The 18,917-nt window shown below is 37.8% G+C and overlaps 1 protein-coding gene across 9 annotated transcripts in view; it reads right to left on the minus strand.

Moving 5' to 3' along the window:
- Nucleotides 1-18,917, minus strand: part of grh (grainy head) — a 303,339-nt gene that overhangs the window by 110,818 nt on the left and 173,604 nt on the right. For all 9 annotated transcript variants that reach the window (XM_022063435.2, XM_022063258.2, XM_022063186.2 and 6 more), the window contains one exon: nucleotides 11,017-11,337. In XM_022063435.2, coding sequence (XP_021919127.1) covers nucleotides 11,017-11,337 — 321 coding nt within the window. The remainder of the gene's footprint in view (nucleotides 1-11,016; nucleotides 11,338-18,917) is intronic.

An 18,917-nucleotide genomic window follows, 5' to 3' on the forward strand; every position in this document is an offset into this window, starting at 1 on the left:
TTTTGACTCTCAGATGAAATTACTCTCTGATGACTTGGTTTGAAAAATGGAGTATGTTCACGGGGCAAAAAAAAAAATATCCAAAAAATTTTGTCATCTTATTTTTGAATTGACTGCATTTGTGTAACGAGACTAACAGGCATCATCACAGATAAAGTACTAGCTTAACTTTTACAAACACAATGGATCTCATGATGTTTACTGGTTACAATATTTTCAAAACAGGCGATGAAAATGTACTAAATGCACTATCTCCATATTCAGGGCTGGAAAGTGGAAGAATTAATATAGGACCTGAAACACGGAAGATGGAGACAGAAAGTTTTTCTGAAATGTTGGCATCTACATACGAATATACACGGCGCCAAAACCCAGAAGAATGGCATTGTCCTCACTTAGACTTGGTACCGAATGTGTTTTTAAACCAACATTTCAATTTTATCTTAACCTATATTTACAAGAATCGTATAGCTACCTATTATACTGCTACTCTATTGTCATGAAGTTGTAGACAGAAAACCACATAGTGCACCTATAACGTTAAAATCTATATTCAACAGACAAACATCAAAAAATTGTTTTGCTTTTGATGCAGTTTTTAGTAACAGCTGGCTATAACAGTTTGCTTTATAAACAATCAATTTTATACATCTCGTGAACAGTGCGTAAAAGAAAATCATTTTGCCACGATAATAATTTCTCTGCATAGTCCATCGGAACCTCATTCTGAGCTCTGAATGGCTGTTTGCCAAACACTGCGTCTCATAATGACAGATTCTGGCCGGCCCACTGTTAACCTCAACAGCGTGTGGTCCAATTAACCATGGCGTTTTACAGCAAGGGAAAAGACTCTCAAGAAGATTTATAATAATGCATGAGTGCACAGAGAAATGTAGGTGAAAGCTGCTAACATATAGCGGTGTGATGTCCATCTTGGGTTATTATATAGATTAAAAGTTAAGGCTGTGACCTACGAGTAGCTGTATGATCAAGTGTACAGATAGAATCGCTGGAGGAAATCACCTGCCACACACATCTACCGTGAAGAGAAAGTAACACGCGAGCTGAGATATGTTCTGAATACTCATTTCTATTTATATTTTTTACGTTATTGAAAGGCATTAATTATACCGTGTGTTAAATGGAGTCTTTAGAGGTTAATGAAAAATGAGTTTAACATCTCTGGTATGCAGCTGAAGAGCTGACCTTATTTGTGAATAATTTGTTTCGACGTAACCTTCAGGTACCTAGGTTGTGCGTATGGCTACTTATAATAAAGAAATTTAATGTTTTCTTTAACACTTCTATATAAACAGAAATATTCGTTATTCCTTACTTCTAAGAATTAAACAAATTACATTGAGGCATACAGACGTAAAGCTCCACAATTTTTTTTAAATCTTGGTGCTAGATGAAGATGTGTGTTACCGTCCAGCCACGGAATTTTTCCCACCGAGAACAAGGAATTACATACATTTCTTACATTAAATATATTTTCTCTAGACCAATGACAAAAACGATGTTATTGTAATTTAACACAGACTATAATTCCTCAAGAAATATGCATATATTTAGCATGATGCAATACTTTTATAAAGGCCCTTATATAATAAATTTTACTTCATCACTCATACGAGCACGCACGACATCCAAAATGTATATGGGACAACATACACGGTTTCTCATGCAAAAAATGCTTCACCAAGATATTAACGTTGCTATAAAGCTTTTCATGTTTGTACCGTGGCATGTAAACACGACGTGTGATACTCTAAATTATGTACCTACATTACTTCAGTTAATAACATTTTTGCAAGACAAGGAACATAAGTTAAGCCTATAAATGTTTCTATGTAGAAAGAGTTCTTAATGCCATTAATTTTTATATATTGCAATTACATAAATCCAAAGAGATTTAATGTTTCAACAAAAGTCACTAAAGGAACTGGGATCAAAAAGGGGAAACATTTTCATGACTTCAATGCTCAAATGTTGGCCTGGTATATTATTTATTTTTATAAACCCTTAAGTAAAAAATAAAAAAATTAAGGGTATATAAAACGTCATGTAACACTAAGAATACTATATATAAAATTGACTCTAGTAACAACAGGGAATGAGTTAAGTTACATTTATTAACTGCTGTTAACTTTTACGTTGGTCCTTGGGGTTTTAACACGAAGATAAACTATATGTGGTTTCCGTATTTTAGAACTTAAATTATGTTCTCACTTTGTATATTCGTGCTGAATTTAAAACTTTATTTATTAACCTCCAGACAAAAATCTCCTTGTAATGTAACACGCATTAATTTATTAATATCTTGCTACGGTTACGGTTAGTCGCTATTGTGTGTTGCCTCCCCCCCCAGTTAAGAAAATCGTTGTTTTATATACGGACACAGAATTCAGAGTTTAAGAGGTCCTTTACCCTTGCACAATGTCAGTATGCGCCCACGGGAAGCATTCGCTCTCAATGCTGTATGTTCCTTTAATAACGCGTTTGCGAGTCCGCCCTCAGAGCAAGAAGGAGATAAGTGCAGTGCACAAATGGCAAAATTATAAGAAACAATGCTTACAGGAACATGGCAGGATTATTAATTGTACACGATAATTAATTACATTTTTAAAGTAAAAGTTACATTTATATATACTCAGATAAGATGTTGTTATCCAGTCCGGTAAAATAGTTTTCAATAGGCCTACGGCACAGTTTTTAAAGTAAGTCTCTAAGCTTCGAGTTGATATTGAACTCTTAAACATGGTGCTATCTTGGTTATATTTCAGGTTCTCACGGCTGAGAGTATGAAGATAATTATCTTCCAGGATGTTGCGCCGTGTAGTCTGGTAGAAGTTAACTAACGTGTCAGAGATATTTGCTGCCTCCATCATCAGTGTAAACCTGTGTGCCGTGACGTCATCTAACAAGTACCTATTCTCTTATTTTCAATTTTTCTTTGTATAGGATGACCTTAAATTTATCTTAAAAAGGATGACCTTAAATTTATCTTAAAAAGGATGAACTTAAAGTTATGTTAAAAAGGATATTCCTGTTATATCAGAAAATGCTCTGTCAGGAATTAATGTTCGGTGCTGAAGCTGATACTTCGGATATAAATCCTAAGGAAAGAAAATGTTTTACATTTTATCAAAATTAATGTTGCCGTAGCAGAGGGCCTTTAATCAGCGTCTGTTACGTAGTGTGAGGACAGCCGTCAAGATGTAAGCCAGAGTGTTATGAAGAGATAAAAGCACATGACATATTAAAGACAAATTTATTATATTTTCCGTGTAACAATGAAAAATAGGGTCTATTTTATAAATTCAGTTTTGACGTTCCTACCTGCCACCGGATGTAATTTATTTCGATACAACACCTGGCTTCATGGGCTATACCATTTTCATCTTGAATCTCATTTTTCTTTTGCATGATGTTTTAAATTTGTAGCAAGACGTCTGACATACCCTAATTGATGTATTAAGAAACGACTTCACGAACAACGCCATTACTCTGTTGTATTATTTAATAACATGAACGGCATAATAATTTGCGTGCTTTCGAGAATATTCACAGAAGCGTTTATATATTTCTCTTTGGAAAAGAAGTGAAATTACCCGTCCATTTAATGATTGAGAACGGAGAAAGCTGAACTGTAAATGAGAAATTATAGGATCGTTTTGATGATCAAGGGTGAGTCAAACGTTTTCGGCATATAAATTAGGCCTAAGTGCTATAGAAGAGAAAACACAGAACAGAATATTAAAGTGATGACAATGAAACAAAAAAATTAAGTTTGCCACGTTCAATACTCAATAATGTTTATATTTTTTATTCACTACTTGGTTTTGAACACCTTGATATCAGCTGTGTTATCCTCGTCCGTTATGGCCAAAGAACGTTACTTCAACAGCGTACAGTCTGATTTTAAGCGTGTGCATTGTCAAAAGTTGAAACGTAATTTTATACTGAAAATTATTCTGATATTGTAGTATTAATGCTAAGGTAATTTTGCATTATCAAATCCTTTGATAAAATATTCTAATCCTTGCAAGCTGTTACTAGTATTTCGGTCCTTGTAATAACTATAATAAAAATGGGAACTTAATTTTATTTTTTAAAGAAGATATCAGCTGATAGAAACACGCAAGTGGTTGGACAAATCCGCTTCCACATTGTCAGCATCTTAACAGGTCATTACCTCATTTTTATAAATCCTGTTTACTCACAATCCATTACTATCTCCATTTCTCATTTAATCGTGTCCAGTTCAAATTCGTTCGTTAAGAATCTTAAAAATTGAGACGTGATTAAGGCAAAACTCCTGGAGCAAAAATAGTTAATAATATCCCATAGACTCCGTACGCTTCTTACGATGAGCAAAACGATATGTGGGCTATCATAGAAACATCCCAGAACCTACTAGGTCTACTGTAAAATAGATAACTTAATATCAATGCCTGACCTGTCATTAATCTGGCCATTGCCTGATGCACTGAATAACTCTTATTTTTCTGTCGTTAGATGCACAAACCAGAGAAAGACAACGAGGTAACAAATGAAACAAGCGAGCAATGCCATTCGTAGTTTTATTCAGTAGATGCAAACAGGACCAACAGACTAGTGTCGATCATAGTTGTTTAACGCCACAACTAAACTACAAATTTTGCTATCACTTCACCGAGAGAACAATGCAACCACCGTTATTTAAATGTAGGTGTAAGTAATAAATTGCTATAACCTTACAAGTTAAAATATTAGTATTGCTGCAATTAAAATGTCAATACTAATAATGAGGACATTTGAGATTAATACAGTATTTCGTTACAGATAATAATGTAATTAAATAACAAAATAAAATAAATGTAACTGAGAGCTTTGGGAAATAACTGATATGTGTTTCCCAATAAAATGTTAAATGAATCACGTGTAAAACTTGAAAGCCAATACAAACGTGTTATGAGGTCGTAACAATACCAAGGATTTGTAACCGCTTCTCCTTCGCTCCGGAAACAAGAAGACATATACGCTCAGTACATTAATCTTAATAGACATATAATCATAGAAATTGACATTATTAGTTATGTTACGAAGGTCATTATTGAAAACTATCCCGTAGGCATAATACGTTTCCTCCAATAGTGTGACTGATTTACGCAGTATACGAGGAATTAGCACTTTGCATATTAACAGGGCCACAGGAAATGTCCGCACTGTTGTACATAAATCTCATTAGAGTTTCTTTTTTTACAAAGCTTAGTTTCTATTCCGATACGCCTATTCTGATGCACAGGCATGTATCAATACAAGCATCAGGCTGCTAAGAGAAGTTGAAGCTACAGGAGGCTTGCATAATACGAAGCTCACCGCGAGCGTAAGACGCAACTAGATGGCCAACAGCGCCTGGCTGGCTGAAGCCGTCTAACGACACATTTTTCTAACAGGTTCTGCTGTGTTCCAGCGCTGAACCACGGCAATAAGACAATAGACTTTTTATTTTTATTTTTTGAAAATGTTATCCCAGCTAACACGTCTAATACGTTTAACATAAACGCTCCGGAAGGGAACGGTGCCAGCCTGCCAAGTACATCCGTGGTTTTCAAGCGATCTCAAAGTAACCTGGAGCTCAAAATGCCTGCGTTTGATGGGCTTACTGTCACTTGCAGAGCAATTAAACAGGCTGTTCCCAAAAAACTTATGCACACATAGTTAATATTCCGAATTATATTTATACACCTTTTTGGGACAGCCTACACCTTTGTAAGTACTTCCTACTGGGTTGGCCTACTACAGGCGCTGAAATATGCCAGGGTCTGATTTCTGTCAAGAAAAGAGTTACTGCACTATTATCTGAATCCCTCGTTACTTTTTATGAAGTTTCTATACAGAAAGATGAAACCCTTCTAAGTGTCAAGTTCCACTCTCTTTTGACCTCTATTCCGTGTCAGTCTGGAGCTCATCCAGCGGTACAATGTACCCACCACCAACCACCCTTATAAGGAACAGTATAGGTGCCGCAGTTCATAGTAGCATGAGTGCAATAATTTGTTCGTAGTGATGATGTTGAAGATGACAATAATAATAATAATAATAATAATAATAATAATCATGAAGATTTCTGTCTTCTGGGTTGTTGCGCTGTGTAGTCTGGTAGATGTTTACCAACGTTTCACAGGTCATACTGCGATTCATCGCCCTGATGACGGAGGCAGTATGACCTCTGAAACGTTGGTAAACATCGACCAGACTACACAGCGCAACAACCCAGAAGACAGAAATCTTCATACTCACCGCTGTGAAAACCTCAAATCATAAATACCAGCCATGATCGCCGCACGAACTACGGGACCCACACATCTGGGCCGATCGAAAACTGAGACAGTGGGCTGGAATCTGACTTACGCCATGGGCATAAATGTCCGTGGCATGCTTTCCTGAAACGTGTTTTCTGAATGTACTAAAGAAGGAAACGTTCTCAGTTAGAAACAGAAATCCGAACGCCAAATCCCAACACAGAAGTACCTTAAAACAAGCTACGGCAGCTATCCTATACGCCTCTAACTCACCTTCAAATGATTATTAATTTTGTATTAATATCCACACGCATTATTAAGTATCGCTATTGCATGAGGCAGAACAACTATGAACGGTTAAATTTAGCAGCATTACATTTCGTAGAGTCCGGCTCAAATTCTGTCTGGGTATCGGCTATCCTGCCTGACTGAGGACTTTTGTAGTTTTCCTCTGTCACTTAATACTTTATACATTACTTTACTTTACTCACATAAGAGGAATACCAGTTTTCTTCCCTTCAGTCTTCTACTCTCAAGATTAATATCATCATACCATTTATTATCCGACGCGACATAACTTGTGCAGTTGATGTTTTGTCGTAAAATAATTTAATACAGACCTAGCAGTAACAATTAAGACGTCGGGATGGAGTTTAGTTGAACAGACTATTTCTGTCGAGACTACTGTCTGCAGGAAGAGCTTCCATTGTGGGAATCCCTCTGACTGGTTTTACAGTCGTGACCGTTCGGTACCTTACCATGACGCAGCCCCCCGGCAGCCTAGGGAATCACAGAAGCAAGAAAACTCATCACAAAGACAACTTAATATATATTCAAAATAGATCTCAGCGGTCTGACTTAGAACGTATTTTCATATTACATAACTGACTGAACAAGTATTAAGCACGTGGAAACTTAAGTGTGTATCGGCTGAACTACCACTCAACGGATGTTGACCAATGCGTTACATTAAAATTTGCAAACCCATCAGATGGAAATTTATTATAATTGAGTTCTAATGGCCAAATCTCAAGCGGAAATAAAAGGCAATAAAATGTACACGGACGAATGGACAAACGGATAAATGCGACAGAGACACAGTCCATCGTTTATTGCGTTTATTATGAAACGGACATACAAAAGCCTTTTATAAAGTCATCTATGCGCAATGGTAAACTAAATACAATCAACCTTAGCAAAACACGAAGATTCACCAAAGCATCTGATAAGAAAATCAGCCATTGGACAAGAAACCGAGCAGTTCCATCGACCTTCTACAACGTACACGCTTATAACTGAGATACATATTAATATTATCTTTCGTCTCTTCTCCCTCTTCCATTCAAATGTCTTCCAAGAGGTTTTCCCAAACCGTTTTGAGAAAATGAAAAGTTATGTAAAATTTGTGTGAATAAAATACTCTCAGAAGTATAAATAAAAGAACCCACAAGATATATCTAATACTGATTTTTTCGTCTAAGCAGTTAGTTTATCTGAAGGTAGAGGTTTGTTAAGATTGTGAACAGATATACATTGTTCCATGGATTTCCTAATATCTTTTTAGAAGAGAGTTCTTGTAAGATAAAAGCGCAGATTGGAGGCTAATATTAATATGAACTCTACAGAAATAACTTGTAAAGACTGAACTGGACTGATTTCATTCGGGATAGGATCCAGCGAAAGAGATTTCTGAGCAAGTTGAAAATTTGGTTTTTATCAAAAATGAATAATATTTTACCATGTAAACACACTGTACAGTGAAGACTGTATTATAAGGGTTATTTACAAATAAAATTCTTGGTGTTAAAATCTCAGAAGGGCTAATTCACTCTGCACCCTCCACTAAAAAACTCAAGAAGAGTATCCTCTCGTGTCATTACTGATTTCCTGGAACATTCCTTCACTCTCAGATCTTTAGCTGACTCTTGTTATGCACTTCCTCGCAATTACACTGTTTCACTGCCGCCTGAAGCTATTTGATTCACTCGCGCCACAGCCGTCTAAAGTCGTTCTCAGGAAGATTATATAGCTGAAATGGGGCAGCTACTCTATCTGTATGTAATATTCTCGGCAATTTCCTCCCCCTCCCGCTAGCTAGCGACACTGACGCAAGAAGTTGAATCACAAAATAGACGACCCCAGTTATTCAACAGCGCCCCACGGCCAAAAACTAAAATTATATAGACTGCCCAATCTCAAATTCCTTGTAACTCGCAGGTTTTACTTTAAAAAAGTGGCAACTGTCACAAGAAGCTGGAAGTGACTAATTTCTTATTCGAAATGTAGAACTGTTTTGTTAACAGAAGCTAATTTTCAAGCACAAAAGCACGTAAATACATTGTGGTCAAAACGTCTGATAGGACATCACACAGAAGGGTGTAACACAGCTAAGAATAACACAACAATAACAACAACTAACAATAATTCTAAAAATAAATCAGTAGCAAACATTTGTAACACAACTATAGGACTGTAACCACTATTACAATAAACGTGACTGGTAAACAAAATCCATTCAAAACATAAGTAACCAACCAACTGTTCTTTGCTTTAGACGTCAAATGCCGTAACAGTTTGCAGTATGACACTGTTTTCCCGGAAAATGCATACATCACAACACTGTTAGACTTCTGAATCGAATACTTATCTAAAATATATAAAAACACAAATAGAAACAAAACTGTTTACACTTTTAAAAACACTTAGTGCCTGGCACGGTATGCAAGGTTTCAAGATTTTGATTTGAAGCTTGTTGTACTGTCAGTGTGTATTTCACTGCTATCTTATTATGATTTAAAATATCGTAGAATGTCGTGCAGTACCAAGTGTAATGATTAGGCAGTCTAGGTGATCTTCATGGATATCGATGTGTGTAACATCCTACAGTTGAAGCTACTGTCGCATTGTCTGCTTGCCTGCGCACCCTCAAGAGAAAAATTCGTTCCAGCCATCCGCCGTGTATCTATGCAAGGTGCTGACATCTATTGCACCCCTCCTACTTCTCCTCATTATTCTCACAAAGAATTTCCACCCTTTCCCATTCATTCTCCACTATCCCTACATACCAGATCTCAAAAAGTAGTCCGACCCAGTTCTTGTCTGTGTTAATGTCATTTATAAGTTTTGCCTCTTTCAACCCTTTTGCTGTTTCATCTTTGCGATTTAAGATTTATAAGAGGGTGACTGGCTGTATAAAAAGATGACCCATGGTTGTACCTACATTCGTACGTATTGTTCCGCAGGTTCAAGTGATGATGAGTACGCTATCACATTTCAGAGATTCTCAGATAAAAGTTGTATTAAGCCGCATTGCTACTGTGACCTTCTATTTCTCTTCATGGTGGCTGCTTCTGTTAAGCTACTGTAGATTACCTTTGCAAATTAGAATAAATTAATTGTCGACGAAAGCCTTACTGAAACAAAATCTAGGAGCTTACCTGTTTTTCATACAATACGTTCTACATTTGTACGTCTGGTTTGATTGAATTCAGTCCGGACAAATTCATACACGAAACTGTTTCATATCAGTTTCAGTCAGAGGCCGGTCGACGTATTTATGCAAGTATTACGTTTCAGTGGTCCCAATTTGAATTACCACTTGTTCTTGCTAGTTGTATATAAAAATTGTGTGCACATACTCTGAGATTTTAGATTATCACAGAGGCAAATAAATTGGGATTTTACTCGGTGTGGTCTTTTATTACCAGCATTTCGGAGGAAATCGCCTCCAGCTTCGACTTTCTGGGTCTAACCCAAACCGCAAGTAAGAAATCCACTTTCCTGTTACAGAACAGCACTTTTCAGTTTTCTTTCTGTTATCTAATATCTCTTGTTATCTATTTCTCTCCTGTTCTCTTTCTTCGTAATTCTTCCTTTCTTACTGTCCTCATATTTGTTTCCTTGTTTGCTTTTACCAAAAGTCTACAGGCACAGAGATTTTAAAACAAGTCGCCATATCCCATAAGCGAAATGTCAAAATTGGGATTTACGTTTTCGAATGACCCAAAAATTATCAAACAAATTAAAATAAACAAAATTTATTCCGTAAATCAACCGCGATTAATAGGGGTATGAACCACAAAATTGTTAAACAGAAGAAAAATATTTCCCAAGATGCACAGCAAAGCAGATCGAAAGGCATAATGACTCGAATACTATTCTCCTAGTTTTACTCAGTGACTGGGCAACGTAGCGTCCTTTGCGTTTTCGTTATTACGCAGTGTTAGGAAGATTTCGGATGACCAGCCAAGGAGGGCATGCGATTTATTATAAAAATTATTATGAATAAAATGTCGTAACGCGAAACATCGTTAAGCAAGGGCTGACTGTATACTGGCTTTACTTCAAAATGGGCGAAAAAATTCCAATACTGAAAGCTTAAATATCATTATATCTTACTTTTGTGTTGTTAAAAATTCCGGGAACTGGGATTTACTTAAAATCAAACTGTACCGGCTATATTTAGCTTAAAACGTGATTCATATTGAAATAAGACCCACATCACGAACACCGTGATTATTACACAGAACTAAATGGTGTCACGAGATTCCATCTTCTGAAGGCAACCAAAATGAAGATGGTTGGCTTCAGGGATGCTGTCTTGTAGTCAGTGTATACACAATTATTTCTGCCTCCGTCATCAGGGCGACAAACTGCATTGCACAAGGTCCCAAAACATCCAATATTCTAGTCTGCAGGCATGGGAGAAACAAGTTTTAATACTCACGGCCATATTTCTAGTTTGTCCTTATCGCCGACTGTAGCAGGAAGCTGCTGCAACTTGTAATACTCGTAGATGAAACCCATGGACTGCGTCGATTCCTCTGCTCCGCCGCTGCTGATGTTCAGCATGGCCGTTGTAGCAGCTGTCAGGGGATGCTCGTTGCTGTAGTACGCTGTTCGCCAGCCCCCATCGTCGCCAGGAGCCCCTCCACCCCCAGGTTCTCCTGATGGTGGCATATCAGTCATACGGGCCAAGGGAGTTCCAGTACGTGTGGAGAGGGGCGGCCCTAACACGTACTCCTCCCCCCCGACGTCTTTGCGCTTTCTGGAACGACAGAAAACAAAACTGCGATTAGATACGGATTAGTATTAACATATTTTATAACAGGCCTGCAGGTACATTTCAGGTCCGTTCCTGGTTAATGAGCAAATCCTGGTATATGCCACGTACAACAGAAATAAGGACGTTTTATTAGGAGTTCATGACGAAGCAACGAACAGCGAAGCTTTAAATAAGGGTTCTCACCCTTTTTCGCTGGCTTACAACTAATTCTGATTTAACACATTAAATGTACCACTAACCAAATGCGTTCAGGAAAAACTTATTTATGTTAATACCATCTTTTGATTTTCTTACTTAGTTTGCGTACCACCAGTGGTACGCGTACCATAGATTGAGAAACGCTGCGTTAGTCCATTTTGTAAAGTTTATTAAATTACAGGATTTGAGACTTTCGCGGCGAGTACGATCAATAAAATCTTCTCGGGCAATCAGCCGCGTCAACTGGTTACCGTAGTAAACCGACGTTTCGGGAACCAGGGTTCTGATGAACCCTGATACTAGGGACAGAGTTTGTTCCCGAAACGTCGGTTTACTACGGTAACCAGTTGACGCGACTGATTGCCCGAGAAGATTTTATTGGTTTATTAAATTAATAATCTGTTTTTAAATCGTAATGAGTATTTAAATAATACACTTATGAAGTGGTATATTAATCAAGATGGAGAGCGACGTTAAGAATTTGTTCCACATTTACCGACCAGTCAACACGGCGACGACACCCAGAAAAACGTCATCATCATTGTCACAGCCGTGAAATTACATTGACGGTATTTCAGTGGCTTCTGAGCCGTCGCCATTTTATGTGTACAGTCTGGAGTAGTTACGCATCAATCCTTCGGAGCATTAGATGCCTGTACAGTAGGAATGTTGCTATAATTCTTGTTTCACATCGCCACAAGACAATCGTGACTGACTGGCTGTGATAGGATAGTTTTCATATCATTCAGAACAACTAAAGACATTAACAACTGTTCATGATGGCTCCAGGATAGACCATATAGGCCTATTACCTAAATCGCACATTAATATTTACACATTGCTCTATAATTTTACACGAAGGAGAGAAAAGAAAGCTATAAGATAAAACTGATAATGTTTTCTTATAGCAAATCTGTATATATGCCCTTATTATCATTTCTCTCGTCGTGGAATAGGACTATGCGTGACTGCTACCTGCAAGTAAAGCAGCCCACATCACGTTTTCATATCCTGCCGTACGTGCATAATCGATATATCTCTACCCATTACTCGGTATAAGTAAGTAAGCAGTGTAAATAATTCCCTGAAAGACTGTAAGAATGGTAGATCATTCACTATCAATTTCGGCATTTTCTAACGTAGAGTAATTTTGATACACACAATAGGTTTTACTATTGTCTTCATGTTATTGGCTGAACATTTCTTCTTAATGAATTTTTTTATCGAAATTGCTGATGGCGGTCCGGTTCGAGCCTGGAAGCATCTGATGGCAACCATGTGACTATATTCGGCTAAGGATAGAGTAAAGGAAATTTCCGAAACGTCGTCTATATCAGCCAAACCCAAGCCTACAGGCAATGCGGTGTAATAGGCGTGCTTGAGCAAAGCTACCTCTGCGTTGTTGCACAACTATTCCAAATTGTGTAGGGGCATGAAGGGAGAACTCCACTTGTTCTTGACATCGTCATTACGTGAAGGTAGGTAGCCTAGCCAATTTCATCCGTTTTAGCTCAGTGGTATGAGGCTTCTTTTGTCACTGGATATGATGTTTGATCGGTTCTGCATTGCATGTAAACGAAGTATTTGCTTAAACGTAATCACACATAATTTGCCAGAAATAACGTCTTAGAGAACCTTTCTAAAACAAACGCAAAGAAAATATCTCTAGATTCGCGTGTTATTTATACGTCACGAGAAACAGAAATATCGATATATAGGCCTATTTGTTTAAGTTATTTAAAGTCGCGCCTATTTATACAACAAATTAAAAGAAAGGTACTGAGGTGAGTATCAGTGGCTGCAATGTCAAATCGCTCTTCAACGATAAATTCCTAACTTATAGCACAGGCCAACATATAACACCTTCAGCAAAATGCTTGTATGGTTGGGCATTTGTTAGAAATTTACAGGCTGACAATATGGTTCTACGTAAATCTGTGTCCAAGAAACAAATCTTAATTTCAAATCTTAAATTCTACTTCAAAGGATTAAAAGAAATAATAACACTAGGTATCGTAACACTTTCCGGTAGCAAAATATGCTAGCTCTTATAGTGGTCTACGAATCCCAACTTACGTTCCGTGATTGACCTTCCAAAATAATTTTAATATGCCTCTGAGTAACACACGAATTATAAAATTGCAGACAGAGATTGGGGCGGGGGCAGTGAGTTTTCTGTATAAGGAGACGATAACTGAGCAGGTGATTTTGCTGCTAAGCGTGTTGCTCTGTGCTTTTGTTTTGCAGCTTATCAGTGTAAGCCTTACTCCAGGCTTTTGTACGTGGGCAAATGTTCCATTAATCGATAAAGACGATTGTCCCATTGTTACACTAAGGCTATACCGCCCGAAGACGCGTGTAGAGATGAATTAAGAGTTGAGAACAGAGGCACACCTGCGAGAACAGAGATGGAAAATTTTCTTCCCCGAAGGCGATGGTTCGACCAGGGCGGGCGGGTCAACGAAGCACCACCCCGGCATTTTGCCTCCAGAAGGCTTCTTCGACCACTTCCTGATGTACTTTCTACACTGTTGGCCTTTATCTACATCCATAAGAATACATTTCGTGTTACGGCACATGACTGCAAATAGCTGATTAATTTACCTGCGTCTTCTTGGCATGTTCAGCAAGTCGTTGGAGCGCAGATAAGAGGGAGTCCGAACGGACTGTGACTGGGTGTGCAGAAAGAGTATCAATGAATATCGTTTAGTTAATATCATATCAGAAAAATAATTTTGGTATACTTTATACAAGCTTACATGTTGCAAATAATCATAATGTTCGCGCCTATCTGTCAGTTGCCTTAAAATAGTCGAAGAGCAAAGATGTCTTTTTCACAAGTGCAATGAGTGTTAATTGTCGGCCACCACCTGACATCTCGGTCATATATCATGCCAGGATGACTTTAGGGATACAATTCCCGATTTTTCTGTGCCAAATAAATCTCGTCAGGAGAACCGTTACTATGTTACAGATTCGCATTAAACACGAGGAAAAGAGTACATTAATGCATCGCTGAAGGCGCTAGACAGTTCTAACACGTAATATTACATTGTTTCTCTGTATTCTGATTTAATGTCATTTATTTTTTGACAAACAGAACACGTGCCAGGAATGGGTTGCATGACTTTTGATCATCCTGTACTTCAAGAATTTTTAACCTCGGCTCTAGGCTGAAGCGACCGGTCACTTCTCACTCTGCCCACGTCAGTTCTAATACACAGTGGATTCGAGACTGGATAGGCCCCAGACCCGGGTAGCGCGTGGTGGCAGAGAGAATATTTTCTGCACCTGACGAGAAACGAATTCCGATCGCCCAGTCCATCTATTATGCATCGTAAAGATGTATAGAATGCCTTGGAAATTGTTCCATATTAATTTCCACGCAGCCTGCTTTTAACGACAATGGAGCGTCTGCTGTGTTCATTAGTATAGATTATTTATAAATCGATGTATTACCACACTTTATCATTAATTAATCAATGAGATCAAGCACAGGGGGTGTGTGCATAAGGCTACAATTAGAAGTGCACTCAAATATCTTCAGAAAATAGAACGAAGTTTTATGACAAACGACACATTCATAAAAACGGAGAGTAATCCAAGGTAGTGAATCGTAATATGTTTGCCTACAGAAATAGAATTATTCTACATTTCCAAAGGATTTAAAGCTTTTTCTGAACAAGTACGAATTGTCTGAAGCCTTTATGACAATAGAATTTTACACTAATTTGATCTGAAGCTGCTTTGCTTTGTTTGATAAAGGCAAAATGTAAAGTCTCTCTCCGCAGTTATGGCGTTGAGGGACTGCGTAAATACTGCAGTTTCACGCTTTCTTAACCTCAGTACTAGAAGAAAGATGTGAAGTTCGCAGTCCAACTGCATTAGCCCGAAGGTTTGAGCTCTACTATTTTTTTTCTTTGTAAACGGTGGGCCTAGACTGCCAGATGCCAGTGAAATCTAGCCTACTTTGATCATAACAAGATATGAATTAACAGATGATTCTAAGCTGTAAAGGTGATTCACTGTCAGTTTCGGTTACACTTTCGAGTGTTGCAATCATGTTGGAACTGGGCTATTCCCGACGTTTCGGAGGAATATGTTGCCTCCACTTTCAAAGGATGAGAGAACTGTGTTCCAAAATTCAACAGTTTCTTTCTTTGCTTGGGTGGATCCTCCTCACTTAAGTTCAATTAGAAATATTTGTATGCTTCTATGAAAAACGTGTTCAATCATCTCCACATTAATATAATCAATATATAAGGAAATGCTACAAATTTTAGGCCAGTTACATTTTTGTGTGTATTAAGGACTATGTATTAAAGCTGTGAAATGAGTAGCTTCATAATTGCAACCATCACGGAATATTATTACTGAAATCAAATAAACTACAAACAGACGGGAAAGGCGTGTAGCGTACAAGCGGAAAACGAGAAAACAAGGTACCTCTTGGAGGACTTACGAGTGGATAGGAGAATAATATTAAAGCGGGTTTTAAAGAAGTAGAGTATAATTATGAGAGTTAATTTTATCTAGCTCAGTATAGGGTTCAATGGCGCACTATTTTCAACGCGGTAATGAATCTACGGGTTCTATTAAACGAGGGATGTTTCCCAACCAGCAGGGCGACTTGTCTTAAAAATAACTGAATAGGTACAGAAACATTTTGCGTCAACTTTTAGATAGAAATATTTCCCTGTAAATAGGCAACAACGTTTTACAAACCCTTAATGATCCAACCTCCAGTCTTTATTTCACTTCAGTGCTGTAAATTTTCTACCTATATTTGTATACATTGTGGAAAACAGCATTTTGTGTGTAAGGGGAAACTAAAAGGAATTAAGATTAGCGAAGAAATCTAAGATAGCATGAAACATGAATCACAGACAGGCCATATAATTGTCAGGGCAACATTCTGATTATTATATTGCTGCATTTGCGATTGTAAATCTGCTTCTGAAGACTTTATGCTAGCGGATGTGGTAAACACACCTCGTTTCAGACGCATGCATAATTCAAGTTAAATATTCCTAACACATAATAACAAAACGTCCGACTGTTCTCTCATCTTTTATCCATTGGTCTAATCACGCGCTCCACTGGTTCATGCTACTGATAATCCGAACGTCCCACACTCCTTTTCATTTATCTCCGTCTGACTACCCACTCGTCCATCTAAGACGCGGGTTCTTCGTCGTTTCCAGGCCTGAACCACAGTCACCAATCGTTAAGACTTGTGGGTAGCATGCTAATTTGCTGAAGCGTCGAGCCGATTTATTAAATATTCAAATATTTAAATGTTAATTATAGTAATATTTTAATATTTAATAGAATTTTATTGTGATTAGACTGACAAGATTTAAACAAATATATATTTATCACAATATGACGCAACTTTATCATCTCATAAATATTCAACTATATTAGGACTACTATTGCGAACATTTTCGCAACGTAAGATGGCTGTCTCCTAGAAAGTTGAACCATGTAATCTAGAAGAAGTTCATCAACGTTTCAGAGGTACTTACAGCTTCCATCATGAGGGCGACGAGATGGCAGTAAGCACCTCTGAAACGTCGTCAATTTCTACCAGACTACACGGCGCAACAACCTAGACGACAGTTATATTTATACTCAACGACGTGAGAATCTGAAATCTCACCAGGTTCACGTGTTACTCGATAATTGTTCTTAACAAAATTAGCGAATTGTCTTACACTTCCCTTGCTTGAGTAATCTTTCAATATCAATTACAATTACTGTTGTTGAGACACGCGTGCATCCGTACAGGCATTCGTCAGTAAGACACGTCCTTTTCTTGATTTGACGTTCCTCCATTACAAGGGGACCAGGTCAGTTGTTATCGTTCAAATCGGGTCTGGTTTTGAAGTATTTCAGTGGATCCTCTTCGACTTCGTGGTTAAAATATTAAGTGTAGAGACTCCACAGTTTCCTAGCAAAACACACAATTTTATTTTCTACTTTCTTCAATTCACCGTCGTGGTTCACAACAAACAGCTTATCACAGCTACAGTTACTTCCAAATGCTGATGACATCAGAGTTGAGACCCTTCGTTCTAAACTCTCGCTTAGACCCGTCTCTCACCACTCGTCGTACCATATACCCGTCACAACCTTCCAAGCACATGGGGAGAATATACGGACCTAAAAGTCACTAAGTGACAGGTGACTGGAGATAATTTCGTAACGAAGAGCTTCATAATTTGTACTCTTCACCGAATATTTTTTTATCAAATCAAGGAGTTTGGTGGGACATACAGCACAAATGCGGGAGATGGGAAATGCATACGAAGGTTTAACCGAAAAACCTGATGGAAAGAAAGTACTTGGAATAACTGGACGTAGATGGGAAAAACAATATTAAAATTAATATTATTAAACAGTTGTGATGGTTTGGATGGATCAAACAGATAGAATGGAATCAACAAGACAGAGTTTAGGGTCGGGTTCTTGTGAACACGGTAACATGTCTGATGGAATTTATAGAGTAAGTGAGGGATTATCAGCATCTAAAGAAGTTCTAAGGTGAAACATCGGGTTTATACATGCGAGAATAAGATGCAGAACGGACTGTGTCCTATTTACCTCTTTCACGAGTTAACACGTAACTTCTGTAGCTATGCGACTTGTGACAGAGCTTTAGGGGAACGAAGAATTTCAATCTGTCACGCATTTCTTATGGTGCTTCCAGGTGTGCGATGGAGTATATCTTTAAGACGTTTACAAAGCACATGGCAACCGTTTCGGATACATCGTGATCCGAGTTCAAATTACATTCAGCATAAGGAACCAGGCACCCATCACGAACCAATTGTGATAAGTGTAAAAATGTTAAATGCATCGGATTCTAAGAACCATAAGTTTCAAATTGTCATATTAATTACTGAAAGAATCAGTTCGTACACAGTAAACCTAATTATAAATTGCCACAAAAATTTAATGGTTAAGAGAGTAATGTTTTCGCCATCACCACGTTAAACTTTAATATCATATTGATTTTAAAATAGCCATTTTCAATTTCTATATCACAGTGTTCTGTCTCGGATTATGAAATGGGTATGTCCTGTGAATAAACTAAAGCTACAAAATGGAGAATCTGTATTCGATCCCCGGCAGGGACTGTAAAGTTCCTCTTCGCCACCGCTCCCATAGTTTCCGAGTGCTCTTTCCTCAGGTTCCAACTGCCGACCCGCGATTTAATCACTTACCTCAGCATCATTTCAAGGTTAAGTAAGAAAGCGTGGATATTTACGTCCACTTCCCCATACGTCTTATTAGTGTAAGTATAGAGACTTGACATTTTCTTTATATTTTCCTATTTTCGCAAAATGTTACTGAACCAT

Source organism: Zootermopsis nevadensis, unplaced genomic scaffold (assembly GCF_977971745.1).
Source record: "Zootermopsis nevadensis isolate Lab colony 2312 unplaced genomic scaffold, Znev_1.0 Znev_ptg000029l, whole genome shotgun sequence".
NCBI classification, from domain to species: domain Eukaryota; kingdom Metazoa; phylum Arthropoda; class Insecta; order Blattodea; family Termopsidae; genus Zootermopsis; species Zootermopsis nevadensis.